Raw genomic sequence first — 16,108 nt, forward strand, 5'->3', positions numbered from 1 at the left:
ACTTTTTGGACATTGCCTAGAGCAGCCCAGGCTGGGCTGAGCTGCCCAGGGTGCTGCAGACACAAGAAATTGTTCCCAACGCATTCCTGGCCCTGCTCATCTTCCCTTCCCAGCACCAAACAGGGCTGGGGGGCACCTCAGCCCCCTATTTTAACCCCCTGTTTTATTTGGGTTAATTTTTTATCCGCCCCACAGGGATCCTCCTCACCCCAGGGAATTTGGATTTGCCTTTCCACCTTTACCTTGCCTAGGAAGCTGCAGAGCCAAAGTGAAGGTGGGAATGATGAACTCACCTCACCCCACTGTGATGGATTTCCAGGTTTTTGGTCTCTAGAGGGGGTGGAGAGTTTGGCTGTGTGCAGACCCTTTAAAATATCACAAGTTTCCCAGAATTTTAACAAAGCAAAGAGGTTTTTACAGGAGGGTCTCTATCTAGCAGGAGGATGCAAAGATTAAAATTGTATTTTTGGTGAAAAAAAGAAAATGAATCCCTCTGACTGCATCTGATTGCAGAAGATGGGTTTTGGCTCACCCCAAATCTCCTGGGGGGGAATCCAAGGAGGATCAGTGGGGTGTTTAAAAACAGGGGCCATTCCAGCCATCCTTTATTAGACATGACAGGAAAGGTTGTGCTCCTCAGGGCGTTATTTTTATTAAACCATCTGTGCAGCTCCATACATTTCCCATTTCTCTGTATTACCCACGTGGGAGTAATCATGGTTTTCTTCCAAGAAATGCGTGTGTAATCTGGTAATCCCAAAAAAATCCCCCTCTGAAGTCAGGCTGCAGATGGTCCTTCATGCTCTGGTGGGCCTGGCTGGGTTTGGCCAGGCTGGGGCACAGTCAGGACACCAAATCCAGACTGGGAACAGCGGGAGCTGCTGGGGAAGGCACGGAGGGAATGATCCAGGGCTGGGGCTGAGCCAGAAAGGAACTGGGAACTGCCTGGGCTAAACTGGGACTGGGGATGGACCAGTCTGGGACTGGGGAAAGTGGCCTGGCAGTGGGGATGGACTGGGCTGGGACTGGGGACACTGGTCTGGGAATGGGGAATTTGGGACTGGGGAAACTGATCTGGGAATGGGGAAATTGATTTGGGACTGGGGAATGGGGACTTGTGGGTGGGGGGTGGGGACTGTTGGGGGTGTTGGGGGGGAGGGGGGGGTCTCATATTGATCTGGGACTGGGGAGACTGGTCTGGGAATGGGAATGATGGGATGGGGTATTTTTGGGGCTGGGGAAACTGATCGGAATGGACTGGGATGGGGATGGGACTGGTCTTGGAATGGGGATGGGATATTGGGTGGGAGACTGGTTGGGAATGGGCTGGTCTGGGACTGGGATTATTGGGTGTGATTGGAGGGTGGGGGGGGTTGAGGGGTTGATTGATGGCTGATTGGGCTGTTGTGGTTCTGGTTTGGTGTGTATGGGCGACTGGGATATTGGTGTGAGACTGGGGATGGGCTGGGCTGGGACTGGTAACGGACCAGCCTGGCTCTGGGCAGACTGCTCTGGGACTGGGGAAGCTGGATTAATCTGGGAATGGATTAATCTGGGATTGGGAACGACGGCACTGAACCGACCCGGGATAGACCCGGGACAGGGGCAAGTTAACCACGCCCCCTCCCGCCGAGGCCCCGCCCCCTCCCGCCGAGGCCCCGCCCCCCCAGGTCAGCTGATTTCGGGGAAAGTCGCGCTTTAAGAGAAACTGCGGCGCGCGCCCCGCCAGGACGCTTCTCATTGGTCAGCTCAGCACGGCCCCGCCTCCCCATTGGGCAGGGCGGGAGGGGCGAGGAGCCGGTGATTGGTGGAACGTGGGGTGGGCGTGGCAATGGGCGTGGCCGCATAATCTCGCTGGTATAAATAATGAGCTCGGCGAAACCGCGGGCGCGGCACCGGGAGCGCGGAATCGGGAACGGCGCCGATCGGGGGAACAGGTACCGACATCCCGATAGCAGCATCTCCCGCGGGTGGGCAGGGACCTGACTCCCCCGTGGGAGGGCAGGGACCAGCTGGGGGACCGATACCGGCATCCCGATACCAGCATCCCGATACCAGCATCCCCCGTGGGAGGGCAGGGAGCGGCCGGGGGACAGGGACCGGCACCGACGTCACCTATGGGAGAGCAGGGACCGGCACCGGCATCCCCTGTAGGAGGGCAGGGAGCTGGCCCAGGACTGCGTCCTGTACCGGCATCCTCTGTGAGAGGACACCGGGAAGGCACCGGCACCAGGCGGGGGAGGTCCCGAGCCCGGTTTCCCGCACGCTGCCGAGGAGCGCAGGGGGTGTGCGGGATCATGCGGGATGTCCCCGTGTCGCGGTGCCCTGCGGGTGGCAGAGCCCGGGATGGGCGGTGGAGCCGCGGCGCTGCCGCTGCCAGCCCGGCGGGGGCGGCTCCTCGATGTTGTCCCGAGCGTGTGACTCCCTCTCGGGAGCGCAGATGGAGCCCCGGCCTCCGGCAGTGATGGGAAGAAGCTTTCTAGAAAAACAAGTGTCCCCTTTCTGCGGGATTTCTCGGGTTCTTCCCTTTTGGCATCACTCAGGGCGGGCGCTGGAGCCCCCAGAGAAGCTGTGCGTGCCCCATTCCTCCAGGGATCAGCTGTGCCGTGTGCTTTGGGACACCCAGAGCTGTGCCCTCTGTGATGTTTTGGCGGGTGGTGTTGGTGCTCACCATCCCTAAAAACCAGGAGCTGTGCTCTGAGTAGCCAGGGCCATCAGGAAGGGATGGAATTTGGTGGCACTGAGCTGGTGGCAGCCCATGGCAAAGCAGGGACCACAGGCTCTCAGGCTGTGCTGGGAGCATCCTTGTTTTCTCCCCAAAAATCTTCCAGTGGGGCAGTAAATAACAAATAAACGAGGGAGAGGCAGTCCTGTAAAATGGAGAGCCCAAAATGCCTGGGAAGTTGGTTCAGGGGCTGCTGATCACTTCTGCCAGGCCACCAGCTCCTGTCATGGCATGGAGGTGACAGGGAGGGTGAGCCTGGCACTTTGCTTCCTTTGCTTTTGTGTTCCTTGTCCCTGGGAGGATTTGGGATGCAGTTTGGAGCTGGCATCTGCTCCCCTAATGGTGCTTGGTGAGAGGAGCTGCTGCCCCCTCCGGGACAAATCCTTGTGCCAGGGACAGCTCTGGCACCCCAGCATGGCCTGCTCAGTGTCACTTGCTCAGGTGACAGCACAGCTGGGGGCTTTAATCCCCATCCATCTGCTTCCTCTGTGATTTATCCTGCAGCAAAATAGGAATAGGCAGAGCACTGAGTCAGCCACTCTGGGAGCGGAACTTTGGTAGGGCTGGAGGAAGAATTTGTAGCAACTCAGAAGGAAATTGCCTTAATTTTTTTTTTTAATTTTAAAAGAAGCAGAGGATGGGGTGGGGGCATGGGCTGGGGGTGTTTTAATCTTCGAATTAGAGTTGTGGGATCCCAGAAGGGTTTGGGTTGGAAGGGACTTTATAGTGGGCAGACATTGGCATGTGGGGCTTCCAAAAGCTGCAGCTGGTGCTGCTGCCAGCTGAGCACGGGGCAAAGCAGCCCAATCTCTGCTCCCAGGCTGTGCTGGGATGGAGCTGGCAGAGCTGAGAGGGCTCGCTGGGTGTCCCTGCATGTGAAAAACGCCTACCACTTGTTTTTAAAATTTTAAAAGTTTAATAGTAATAAAATGGTTATAAAAATAGTAATATAATTAGAGTAGTAATAATTTGGGCAATTTGGATTAGGACAGTATGAGACAACAGAAACAAAGAGTTATGGATGTCCGGGTACCTTTTTCTGGGCAAAATAAGCCCGAAAAAGGACACACATTAACAGAAGGATTAACCCTTAAAGGCAATAACCTGTTGCATATTCATACATCTCATACATGATGCATAAATTCCATTCAAACACAGGATTCTGTCTGGGCAGTGTCAGCTTCTTCCTCTGAATCCTGACAGAGTCTTCAGGGCTGAGCAAGGTGGGAAGAAGTTCATTTCTTCTGATAATGGAGAAACAAATTCTCTTTCTCTGAAGGATTCAGGTGTCCTGTGGCTGCTATCTCAGTGCAAGCCCTTTCTTTAAAAAAAATTATCTTACATAGCACAGTTTGTATTTTAACCCTATGTTATAACCTAAAACCACATTTAACACGCTACTGAAGAGAATTAATACAGCATCACTTTCTAACACAACACACATAACATTCACTTTAATTTTTTGAGGGAAGCCAATGCTAAAATACAGATTTCTTTCCCCCGTCCGTGCAGGATGTGTGACAGGAACGGCGGGCGCCGGCTGCGGCAGTGGCTGATCGAGCAGATCGACAGCGAGCTCTACGCGGGGCTCATCTGGGAGAACGAGGACAAGTCCATGTTCCGCATCCCCTGGAAGCACGCTGGCAAGCAGGACTACAACCAGGAGGTGGATGCTTCCATTTTCAAGGTAGGGAGTGCCTTTTCTTTGGTGGTTCCTTGTCGGAACCCAGGAAATTCCTCTGGCTGCCCTGCAGCGCTCGAGACCCTGCCAAGGGGATTGGAGCCTTGGCAAAGGGCTCAAAACCCCCGTGCCTTTGATTTAGCCCTTGGAAAAAACAATTGCCAACTTTATATGAAGAATTACAAGTCAAGAGAGTTTGAGTAGAATGATAGTGAATTTATCACGGGGTGAAAATGTGGAATTTTGGGGTTTTTGGAATGGGGGTTCAGGGGGCAAGATGGAGGAACCTGGGCATGTCCAGCCTTTCTCCTTCTTCTTCTTGTCCTCCATCTTCTGCTGTGATGGTGGCACTTTTGGGTTGGTTTAAGGTGGAAGCTCACTGTCTAACATAGGTGATAAGTGTTGGGAAGTTATGGTAAATATTGTACAGATAGTTTTTAGTATAAAAGACAACACCAGTGTGGCTCAACCCAACCTGCCAGACAGATCTCAGCAGGTCAGAGAAAGAATGTTATGGATAAGAAATAATAAACAACCTTGAGAACGAGAACAGAAAAATCCTGACTCCTTCTTCGACAGCCAGGCTGGGAAAAAGAAGCTTGAATATCTCGGAGCAGCAGAGATTCTGAGAGTCCCTGGGTCTGTGCTGCTGGTTTTGTCCCTTTGTGGGACATGGTCATGCTGTCTCTGGGTTTTACATCTTTAACCCTTGCAGGAAATGCTGCAGTTGGTCTCCTGGCTTTTTTTTGGGGATGATTTATTCCTTTTCATCAAAATTTATGACCAGTTTTAGGTTTGTTTTCACCATGTTTGAATCCAGGTGTGATGTGAGAAGCAGCTTTTGACCTGCTCTGAACTCCTCATCAACTTGATGATAATATGCTGATGAGTTTGATGATAAAATGCTGGGTTTATGTTAAAAAAAAACCAAAAATGACTTTATAGGTGGGAAGGAAGGATTTCACTGAAGTGAGGGTTTCCAGTTTTGGAAAAAATGGGAAAACTCCATCCTGAAGCAAAAAGTTCAGATCTTCCCCAGGAATTCCCTTCCCTCTGACCCCACTTCCAAGTATCTGTACTGGTGAAGGAATTTAATTTCAGTAACAACTGGTTTGGGAGTTATGAGGATAGCCTTGAGCTCAGCCCTCTGAAAATATAGAAATATCTATAAAAGAAATCAATCTGTATATTAAAAAAATCTGTAATGTTTTTCATTATTCCTTCAGCCTACCAAAAGCACAAATTATGTTCTGATCTTAGAGAAACCAATTATATTTATTAATTTATCAGTCAGGAGCTGGGAAATGAGGTTTACTTTGATTTTTGAGCAGCGATTCCTCGTGCTCCTGACCATTAGGTGCAGAAGCGAACGCGCAAGTGATGATTTTGCCCTCTGCTTTTTGCAAACCTGGCTTTTACAAGCCTTTCCTGCATTTCTGAGGTATTTACAAGCCTTTCCTGCGTTTCTGAGGCAGGCAGTGCTGCTGTGCACCCCAAACCCCCCCAGGTGTGGCGGCTGCGCAGGTGGCCGCAGTCTAGGAGTGAAACAGCAAATCCCCAAGAGATGCTCGAGAGGGTGCAAGATGCAAAATGCTCTCTGCAACCCCAGCTCTTCCTCCCTGAGAGGCTTTGTGGGGCTCACAGGGATGGATTTTCTTAGGGGTTTTTTTCTCATTCTTTGCTTCAGGCCTGGGCTGTTTTCAAGGGCAAGTTCAAGGAGGGCGACAAAGCCGAGCCGGCCACATGGAAGACGCGGCTCCGCTGCGCCCTGAACAAGAGCCCTGACTTCGAGGAGGTGACAGACAGGTCCCAGCTGGACATCTCCGAGCCCTACAAGGTCTACAGGATCGTGCCAGAGGAGGAGCAGAAGTGTGAGTCCCCCAGGAAGGGGCTGTGAGTCCATCCTGTGAGCACAGCCCTGCACCTGAGCACGGCTCCCAGCCCTGCTCTGTGCTTGTTCTGCTCTGCAGGTGTCCCCTGGGGTGACAGGGAGAGGAGGACAAAGCCCAGGTTTGGGGTTTTTTAACCCCTTAAACCCCTAGGAAAGGTGGGACAGCTGCAGCTTTGTGGGAAATCCCCTTCCCTGAGGACGTTGTAGGGACAAATTCCACTTTCCCTGCCTGGGGGAGGGACATGAGCCTCAATCTTTTTTTTTTTTTTAACTCCCAACTCCTGCCCTGTGGAGGGTGGTGGGGAGCTGCAATAAATCCCTTTTCTTGCTGGAGGAGCAGTAATTTTGCAGAGAGCTGCTCTGATGTCCGCTGTGGCTCAGCTCACTATAACTCTATTTGTGGTTAGGGGAGCCTGTGTGCTTTGTCCTGTTTTTTTTTTTTTAAAGTTAAAAACTTACAAAAAAAAAGCATGATTTTGCACTCAGGAAATCTGCCTTTAGCATCTCTGTCCCCCCCAGCCTGTTCACACAGGGGCTGTGCTGCCACTATGCAAATGGCACTGCAGGTTCCCACCAGCAGCACCACTGCCCTGGGGTGGCTGGTGGAAAAAAAAGAGAAGCAGCAGCCCCAGCCCCAGTCTCTGGGGTGCTCAAAAAAACCCCAAACCCTCTCCCCTGCTCCAGCTCTGTCTCTGTCACCAGCCAGGCTTTTGATTTTTCTTGCTGCTTGTCCCTGTGCAGGGGGAAAATGAGTTCTAAAGTGATTTTTGGCCCCAAACAAGCAGCTCTGGAGGGGCTGTGAGCCTCTCCAAGGTGCTGTTGCGTGCCTCTGCTGTGGTTCCTGCTTTCACCACTTTCACTGGGTGCGAGGTTTCCAAAGCCCTTCGGGATGAGCTGTGCTTGGCAGCTGTGGCTGTTGTGACTGCAGCCGTGCCTGTCCCTGCAGGCAAAGCCGGGGTGGCCAACGGGAGCAGCCTGAGCGATGTCACCGAGATGGACTGCAGCTCCTCCGCCATCGACGACCTCATCAAGGAGGTGAGGCCTCGCCCTGGCTGCAGGGGCAGGGCTTGGGTCAAGCTGTCAGCTTTGGGAAAGCGCTGCCTTCCCCACATTGCCGCTGCAGGGTTGGGTTTGCAGCTCCCTCAGGTGAGCCAGCACCAGCTCCTGCTTTCCTTGTGCGTCCAGCTGGGAGAGACCTGCACTGGGGATGGGTCTGTCACAGCTCTGTGCCCCTCCTTGGCCCTGTCACACCTGCCTGCTTGCCCTCTGTAGGGTTTTGTTCAGATGCACAACCTGGGCAGTGCCAGACTTGGTCTTTCCAACCCCCCAAAAATTAGCTGGTGATGCCATTTGGGCCCTCCCTGAGGGCTCCAAGTGCCTTGCTGGAGGCATCAAACCCGCTCTGATCCCGGTGCCTGCTGTCCCACAGCCCTCCTGTGTGGATGAGTACCTGGGCATCATCAAGAGGAGCCCCTCACCCCCCCAGGAGACCTGCAGGAACCCCCCAATACCCGACTGGTGGGTGCAGCAGCCCAGCCCTGGTAAGCAGCCAACAGCTTGTGTGCTGTTTGGGAGGTTTTTGGGGCAGGAAAAAAATCTTCCTGTGTGGGGATAAACTGCTCCCCACTGTGTATTTTATCTTCCTTGTTAAGAATGTTTGAAGTACTCATGAAGAAATCCAGCTGGGAGCTTTTTGCTGGCATTCCCCATGTGGGAGCTGGGAAACCTGGGGCAGAAAATGAGGGAGCTGGTTGGGGGGAACTGGGGGATTGGGATTTGGGAATTTGCAGGCTCAGCTTGGCTTTCTGTGCCCACAGCGTTGCCCCTGATGAATGGATACTCCAGCTATGAGCAGTATCACTCAGGTAAGGCTCCTCACCTGGCCAGCAGGTGCCCCTCTCTGTTTGGGGTGGCAGGAGGTGGCTCTGACTCCGTCCCCCACCTCCAGGGAGGCTTTGCTTTGGGTTTAGGAGCTGCTGCACCCTCCTGATTATCCACATTGCCATGCTGGGATGAATCCTGCCTGGTGGCATGGGGGCAGAGAGCAGCTGCTTGGGATATTGGGATTAGGCAGCTTTTGGGATGGGGGGATCTGCCCGTGGCATGGGGGGAGTGTGGAGCAAAGGCAGGAGGAGGGGGTTCAATGTGGTTGAAACTAAACCACCAGAAGTTCCACCTCAACCTGAGGAAAAACTTCCCATGGAGGGTGTCAGAGTGGAGTTGTGGAATTTCCCTCCCTGGAGACATTCAGAGAGGAATTTGTGGAACAAACCCCACCTGGGTTTGTTCCTGTGTCACCTGCTTCAGGTGACCTGGGTGGTCCAGAGATCCCTTCCAACCCCAACCACTCCATGATCCTGTAATACTGGGGGCTCTCACTTGCTGGTCAGCCCTGGAGATGTCCCTCCCCCAAGAGAGAGCCACTCCCAGGAGATTTGGGATTTGGGCATGGCGGCCAGGAGCACCTTTGTCCCTTCCCTGATGAGGCATGCACATCCCTCACCTCCCAGGTTATTCCCAGATGGTGATCAGCTTCTACTACAGCGGGAGGCTGGTGGGCCACGTCAGCACCTCGTGCTCTGAGGGCTGCAGGATCTCCCTGGGGCAGCCCTCGGGCCACGGGGAGAAGCTCTACGCCCCCGACGCCCTGGAGCACGTGCGGTTCCCCTCGGCCGACGCCATCCAGAACGAGCGCCAGAAGCAGATCACCAGGAAGCTCTTTGGCCACCTCGAGAGGGGTGTCCTCCTGCACAGCAACAAGCAGGGCATCTTCATCAAGAGGCTGTGCCAGGGCAGGGTCTTCTGGAGCGGCAACACCATGGCCTACAAGGACAGGCCCAACAAACTGGACCGGGAGGACGTGGTGAAGATCTTTGACACCAATCTGTTCTTCCGAGGTTTGTAGGAACCTCCTGATTTTTTTTATTTTTTATTTTGGTGTCGGGATTTTCTGCTCTTTCCTGTGGGAAATAAATCCCCTGCATTGGGTGGTTGAGGATGGTCAGCCAGCTGATGTGGTGGACAATCCTGGGTGGCAGAGGTTTTGGGGTGGGGAAGCCTTCAGGAGGGTGGAGGAAAGGGTGGGAGGACAGGGATATGAATCTGGCCAGAAACTCCCTGGAAAAGCTGAGGTAATTCTGGGATCCCAAAGCCTTGAGACAATGCACAAAGGGTTTCTGGAGCCCCTTGAGACCCCCTTGAGCCCTGTGGTGGGGTTGAAAGGGTGGAACCCTTTTTCCTTGCACACTTTGAGTCCCTCCCTGCTGGGCTCCCAAGGATGAGCAGCTGACACTACCAGACCTAGGAAAGGATAATGTGGTGTTTGGGGTCATGTGGCAAATCCCAGACTGGAGGCTTTGCTTGAACCCACAGCTTCCTTGCGGGGTGTTTGATCCCAGGGATGTGTAACAAAGCCCCTGGAGGGCAAATTCCCAGTTTTCCTCTGTCCTTGCAGAGCTGCAGCAGTACTACAACAACCAGGGCCGCTTCCCAGACAGCAGGGTCATGCTGTGCTTCGGGGAGGAGTTCCCAGACGCCGTGCCCCTGCGGTGTAAACTCATCCTTGTCCAGGTATGGGCGGAGCTGGGATGAAAAGGGACCCAGGCAGAGTGGGAATTGTGCCAGCAGAGCCCCACCCCTGCAGCCACGGGGCATTTGGGTGCCTAGATTGGGGTGGAGGTGCTGTGGTGCTTTTCCACAGCCTCCTGAGAGGTGCTTGGGCTGCTGATTATCAAATTCCTGGTGCTGGGTTTGCAAACAGAGCTCCCTAAGGGCATGAGTTTTGTGAACTGCAGGGAAATCTTTCCTCTTCCTCCTGATCCTGCACTGGGACTTCTGCCTTTTCCTGTGGGAAATGGGGCAGTAAATCCCTGGAGTGCTGGATTTAAGATCAGTCAGTGATGCGGTCAACAGCTGTGATTGGCAGCAGTGGGGTTGGAGGGGGAAGAAGGGGTGGGATGTGGGGTCAATCCTCTTGGCTCTGGTCAGAAACTTCTCCTTGGGAGAAGCTGCACCAGTTGGGTTGAAGAGGCTCAGGACAGGTTTCTGGAGCCTCTTGGGCCAGCCAGGCTGTGACAGGGAGGGCACAGGCAGGGTGTGGCATCCCCTCTTGAGCAAGCAGAGACCCACCAGTCTGTGGGGCCCTGTGGGGATTTTAGAGGGTCAGAGGCTGGTCCTGTGCCTCCTGCACAGCTCCTGACCTCGTCACCTCTTGCTGCCTTGGATGTCTGCCCCAGTGGATCACTCTGGACGTGCTGGGACACCCCCAGCCTGTCCTTGCACCTCAATCTCCTGCTGGCAGCAGCTCCTGGGGCTGCTCCTTTATTCCTGGAGCTGCTTGTGGCGAGGCAGACCTGCTGTCCTGGCAGGACCCGGCCCCCTGTGCTCTGCTGTGTGTCCCCCAGCCTATCTCTGTCGGAGACATCTTTTGTGAAAAATCTTCTTTTAAGATTTTTCCTGCTGAAGCTGAGAAGTTCAGCAACAAGATGTAAACAATAAGTTATCTGCTGCTGTGGAATGCAATAAGTCTGTCTGGACTGGCCCAGCTTGGATGTTTATGGTTGATGGCCAATCCAGGGAGGGAACTCTCTCAGAGAGTCGGAGAGAGCTGCCTTGTTATCATTCTTTACTTTTCTATTCTTAGCTTAGCAGCAGCTTCTGAAAAGCTCTCCTGCTTTTCTTTTTAGTATAGTTATAGCATATGTATATATCTTAAAATAATAAATCAAGCCTTCTGATAATGGAGTCAAAGATCTCGTCTCTTCCTTCACCCAAGACCCCTTGTGACAACCGTCACACATCTCCACTGGCTGGAGCAGCAGAGATGCCCCAAGAGTTCACTCCTCACTCAATCCCTGCCTTTTTTGCTTTGTGCCAGGTGGAGCAGCTGTACCTGAGGCAGGTGGTGGACGAGGCTGGCAAGAGCTGCAGCTCCAGCCCCATGCTGCCCATGGCTGAGGAGCCCCAGCACGAGCAGGGCTACCGGATCTTCCAGGACATCTGCACGCCCCGGCCGCTCTTCAGGGAGAGCCAGCAGATCGCGGTGTGAGCCTGGGGCCCCCTCCCTGCTGGGCTGGCCTGGCCACACCCGACTGCTCCCACCAGTGCCTAAGTGTCCTAAAAAGGGACACTCAAAAGTGTCCTTGATTTCTGCTTATTTTTATTTTCTTCTTATTTTTTCTTTTTTTTTCTTTATTTTTTCCTGTTTTTTTTTTTTTTTTTTGATTTTTCTTTTTTTTTTTTTTGTTTTTGTTTATTTTTGTTTTGTTTATTTTTTCCCTATTTTTTTCCCCCTTTTTTTTTTTTTCCCCCCTCTTTTTTCTCTTTTTTCCCCCCTCTTTTTTCTCTTTTTTCCCCCCTCTTTTTTCTCTTTTTTTCCCCTATTTTTTCTCTTTTTTCCCCTATTTTTTCTCTTTTTTCCCCTATTTTTTCTTTTTTTCCCCTATTTTTTCTCTTTTTTCCCCTATTTTTTCTCTTTTTTCCCCTATTTTTTCTCTTTTTTTCCCCTATTTTTTCTTTTTTTTCCCCTATTTTTCTCTTTTTTTCCCTATTTTTTCTCTTTTTTCCCCCTATTTTTTTGCCTTTTTTTTCCTATTTTTCTTTTCTTTTTTTTTTTTTTCCTATTTTTTCTCTTTTTTTCCCCCCAAAAGTTGGGTTTTGTTCTTTGCTGTTTCCAGTGCGGAGTCTGTATAAATCCAGCGGTGAAAATTTGCCATGAGCAAATAGCTTGGCTGTTCAGTGTTTGTCCTATAAAGAATTTATGATAAAAATTGTTGACAATAAGAATTTATAAGAATTTTATCATAAGAATTTATGATAAAGCTTTTCTAGTCCCAGCTCATGGCTGCGGGGCATCCAAGCTGTGCAGGAAGGTCAGGGCTGGCTTTGCTTTGTGTTGCCTTTGTTAATGGCCAGTCAGGCAGAACCAAAACCCAGCAGCTGTAACCACCTGCCCCAACAATCTGCAACTCAGACCTTGCTGAGAGCAGCAATTCGATAGGAGGTGACTCTTGGAAAAGCTTTAGGATGCTCAAATTTAGGAAATTATATCCAGGAATCAGCTTTCCCCCTTCAAAGAGTCCTGCTGGTGGAAGACAGGGTGTGCCTCCCAAAGAGAACTCCTGAAATTCCTCTTTATTTTATATTTTTTTTTGCTGTGAGATTTATGTGTTTCTCTTTCACACCAAAGTGGATTGAAATTTGGGAACCCGTGCAGAGATTCTATATGTAAATATTGAATACGAAAACTTGGGAATCTTCATTTTTCCTGACCAGAGCCAGAGTTTATATAAATACACAGAATTTTAATTTTTCAAGATTGCAGCGTAGTGTGAATAGCTTGGCTTCACCCTCCCGAACACACGTGTGGGGCTCTCCCAGGCGTGTCCAGGCAGCGTCATCCATGTGTAAATCCTCATTTTCACAGCCCCTGTGTGTGCCCCCCAGAGCAGGGCTGCACATGTGTGCGTGCCACCCAAGCTGCCTATTTATTGTATGCCTGAGGTTTGTTCATTTTTGGGTAAATTTTTATATCTCCCTGCAATTAAAGTGCTATATTTTGTATTTCTCTTGCAATGTGGTTCTTGGGTGCAATGGGTGGTGGCTCAGAGCTGCTGGGGGGAGTCTGGGACCTCTGACTTGCCCCTAATTTGGTTTTTACCTGTGGTGGGGTCTGTGTTAAACCTCTGTCACCGCCTTCCTTTTCCTGGATTCACCTCCAGGCAGAAAAAAATGAGTCAAAATGCTGTAATGCAGTGGAGGGAGGGAAATGGGATCACTTGCAGAGCCTTCATTCCAGGGAGGAGGAGGATGTGTCCTACCACAGCACTGAGCTGGGTGTGATGCTTCGAGGTCACGGGGTGGGGACAATTTTTTATGGCTGTGTCCAAAAACTTCCCCTTTTCCTTTTCCCATGGGAAATGGGAGCATTTCCCCCCTGTCCTCTCGTGGTGTAATCCCAGGTGCCTCCCTCATTCCCTGGTAGCCCTGCAGAGGGAGGGGAATTGGAAAGAAAAGCCTTGTGGACTGAGAATAGTTTAATATTTGGAAGAAATTCTTTACTTTGGGAAGGAATTCTTCCCTATGAGGGAGTTGAGGCCCTGGCACAGGGTGTCCAGAGAAGCTGTGGCTGCCCCTGGATCCCTGGAAATACTCAAGGCAAGGTTTGATGGTGCTTGGAGCAGTGGAAGGTGTCCCTGCCCATGGCAGGGGGTGGAATGAGTTGAATTTCAAGGTTCCTTCCAGCAGAAACCATTCAGGGATTCTAATTATAAAAATATCAAGTATAGTAATGGTAATGAAAGGGAGAGAGGAGTAAAAGTGAAGGGAAGCAGGTGCTGCACAATAGAATTGAATGGCAAGTGCTGAGACGAAAATGCCACTGAATGACACCTTGCCTGGCCCTGGGCAGCCCCAGGCAGCTGCTGCTGCAGCTGTGCCCTGCCTTCGTGGTTTTGGGCGACTGGTGACTCAAATACTTTCGTTGGTTTCTGTTCATTTGGGTTCCTCTCTGTCACCTCCCCGAAGTGAAACCTCAGTGCCAGTGTGGGCTCCTCTCTGCCAGCGGCTTGTCAGCTGCCAGGTCCCAAAAGTGGCCCAGGTTTTTGGCTGAGGACCCTGTCCCCAAACCCTGGGGGTGATCTTTCCCCTGCAGCCCCTCCATTGAGCGATGCTCCTAGTGGAGCACAAATGAGATGCTCAGACTGCCCTCCCCAAAATTCTTGCTGCTTTTTTTGGTGCTTTCCCACACTTGGAGTCAGAGCAGCAGCACCATCCAACTCTTGCTTGATGTCAGGATATCTCTTTGTGTCCCTGTGGGAATGGGAAGGGAATTTCTGGGAGCTGCCCAGGCTGAACTGCTGCCTTCAGGAGCAAAAGGTTCCACATGGGAAGGAGAGAGGAGCTTGGTTTCCGTGAAGGAAACCTCAACTTGCAGGACATCCATTCCCTCAAGGATATTTGGGCAGGAGCCATGTGCTTACCAAATCCTCCTGACGTCTGGCAGGGAAGGGTGGACCAGGGCAGGAAATTTGGGGGAATTTCCTAAGATTTTCCAGCCTAAAGATGTCTACTCCATGGCAGAGGAACATTTTGATTTCTGGGTGCCGCAAAGGATGTGATCAACACTGCCGCCCCTTGATATTTGCTCACTGGCTCAGGGATGTAATTTGGGTCCAAAGCCAACCTTTCTCCTGAGATTTGTGGCTGGAAGGCAGCTGGGCTTCTGGGAAGCATTTTCCTTGGGAGAAAAGGAGCTGGGTTATATCCTGGGTTGTATTAACCTTGTTCATCACGTGTTTCTGGAGTTTGGTGAGGGGCATGCAGGACATGCACCTCACCAAATGATGCTCCTCACCAAATGCCAAAAACACCCCAGAGGTGGCTTCAGAAGAAGAATTCAACATCGATGAGGACAACAAGTGTCCATCCACTCCTCCCACATGCCTGAAACCCAGTGTGAGGATTAGTGCCAAACTCGTGTGAAGAACAAGTTTGGTGGGCTGGCGAGGAGGAAGGCGAGGTTTGTCCCAGCTAAATCCTGAGATTTACCCCATCTCACCCTGGAGAAAGAGGAGAAGCTCTGCAGGCATCTCGATCCAGGGCTCTGCAACCACAAGGCAGTGGCAGGTCCCAGCTCACAGTTGAACTGCTCGGGAATCCAAGAGCCACCAGCTCCAGCTGCTTCCTCCCAGGCGCCTCTCCAGGCGTTAGAAAACAAACAGTCACTTTTTATTTCTAGACACCAGCCTCTCCAACTGGTCTGATTGCTCAATGCCCCCCCTTTCAGCACAGCAGCCTGTCCAGAGCCAGCTCCTCTGGGCTCTTCCCTGCAGCGTGTTGTAATGTGGGAGCAGCCCCTCCTCATGGGCAGCAGGAGAGCTCCATGGAGGCCCCCGCCTCCTTTTCCAAAGGGATTTCTACCCCCTTGGCTGTTTTCATGTCCAAGGATGATGATTTGTGATGGAAACTTGTAATCTGGGAGCAGCCCCCTCCTTATGGGCAGCAGGATGCCTTGGGAAGGCAGGAGAACTCCATGGAGGCTCCCACCTCCTTTTCCAAAGGGATTTTTACCCCCTCAGCTGTTTTTATGTCCAAGGATGATGATTTGTGATGGAAACCTGGCAGAAAAACCCATCCAGAGTTGGCTTTGGTGGCTCTCAAGGGCTTTGCCCCATTTTGTGTCTGTTTTTTTGACACGGTTTCATGTGACACTTTTCAGCTGCCTTTTGGTTTGGGTGAGTGGTGGGACTTGGCTCAAGGGCCAAACCATGAGGTGAGAGCTGTGCAGGCAGCACAAGGATTGGCCAAAGGCACCTCCTCAGCTCCATCAAAAGAAGGAAGAGGAGGTGCTGGGAAGAGCTGAGGGTGAGCAGGCTGAAGCTGCAGGGATCCCTCAAGCTGGACTTGGCTGCAGGAAAGTCTCATGCAGAGGAAAGGAGACCCCAAACCCCAGAAAATGTGACAGCCACTCAGTTTGCAGAATCAGCTTCTGACAGGTGCCCGAACACCAGACACCAGGTGCTGAGAACGGCAGAGACAACACAGGCACGAGGAGAAACGCAGTGGTATTTGTGCAGAACTTTGGGTTTGTTATGAGACCCAGTCCAGGCAGAAATCCCGTCCCTTCCCCCTCAGTCTGCATGTGCTCAGGGGCTGTGTCCTGCCCTGACACGTTTTTATTGCAGGTGATTTGTTTGCAATAACCAAACACCCAGATGCACCGAGCAGCCATAAAAATCAGCCTGAGGTTTTGGTGTGGGACTGGGTGCCCCAGAGCCACCAGGTAACCTGGGCCTCTGCTGCTCTTCCTTAG

At 51.9% G+C, this 16,108-nt stretch overlaps 1 protein-coding gene across 1 annotated transcript; it reads left to right on the forward strand.

Annotated features, from left to right (window-relative positions):
- Positions 1-1,875: 1,875 nt before the first annotated feature.
- Positions 1,876-11,443, forward strand: IRF8 (interferon regulatory factor 8). Its single transcript, XM_030956112.1, has 9 exons — positions 1,876-1,937; positions 4,238-4,412; positions 6,094-6,277; positions 7,244-7,332; positions 7,727-7,838; positions 8,115-8,162; positions 8,808-9,194; positions 9,752-9,867; positions 11,174-11,443. Exons 2-9 carry the CDS (start codon positions 4,239-4,241, stop codon positions 11,342-11,344), a joined length of 1,281 nt encoding a protein of 426 aa, XP_030811972.1. The 5' UTR covers positions 1,876-1,937; position 4,238; the 3' UTR covers positions 11,345-11,443.
- The last annotated feature ends 4,665 nt before the right edge of the window (positions 11,444-16,108 follow it).

This window comes from Camarhynchus parvulus, chromosome 11 (genome assembly GCF_901933205.1).
Source record: "Camarhynchus parvulus chromosome 11, STF_HiC, whole genome shotgun sequence".
NCBI classification, from domain to species: domain Eukaryota; kingdom Metazoa; phylum Chordata; class Aves; order Passeriformes; family Thraupidae; genus Camarhynchus; species Camarhynchus parvulus.

Bases quoted from the DNA above. Each gene is read 5' to 3' on its own strand.
- IRF8 (XM_030956112.1), top strand. From the start codon at position 4,239: ATGTGTGACAGGAACGGCGGGCGCCGGCTGCGGCAGTGGCTGATCGAG. The intron at 7,333-7,726 runs GTGAGGCCTCGC...GCTGTCCCACAG, and splicing joins TCGACGACCTCATCAAGGAG to CCCTCCTGTGTGGATGAGTA. The intron at 8,163-8,807 runs GTAAGGCTCCTC...CTCACCTCCCAG, and splicing joins CTATGAGCAGTATCACTCAG to GTTATTCCCAGATGGTGATC.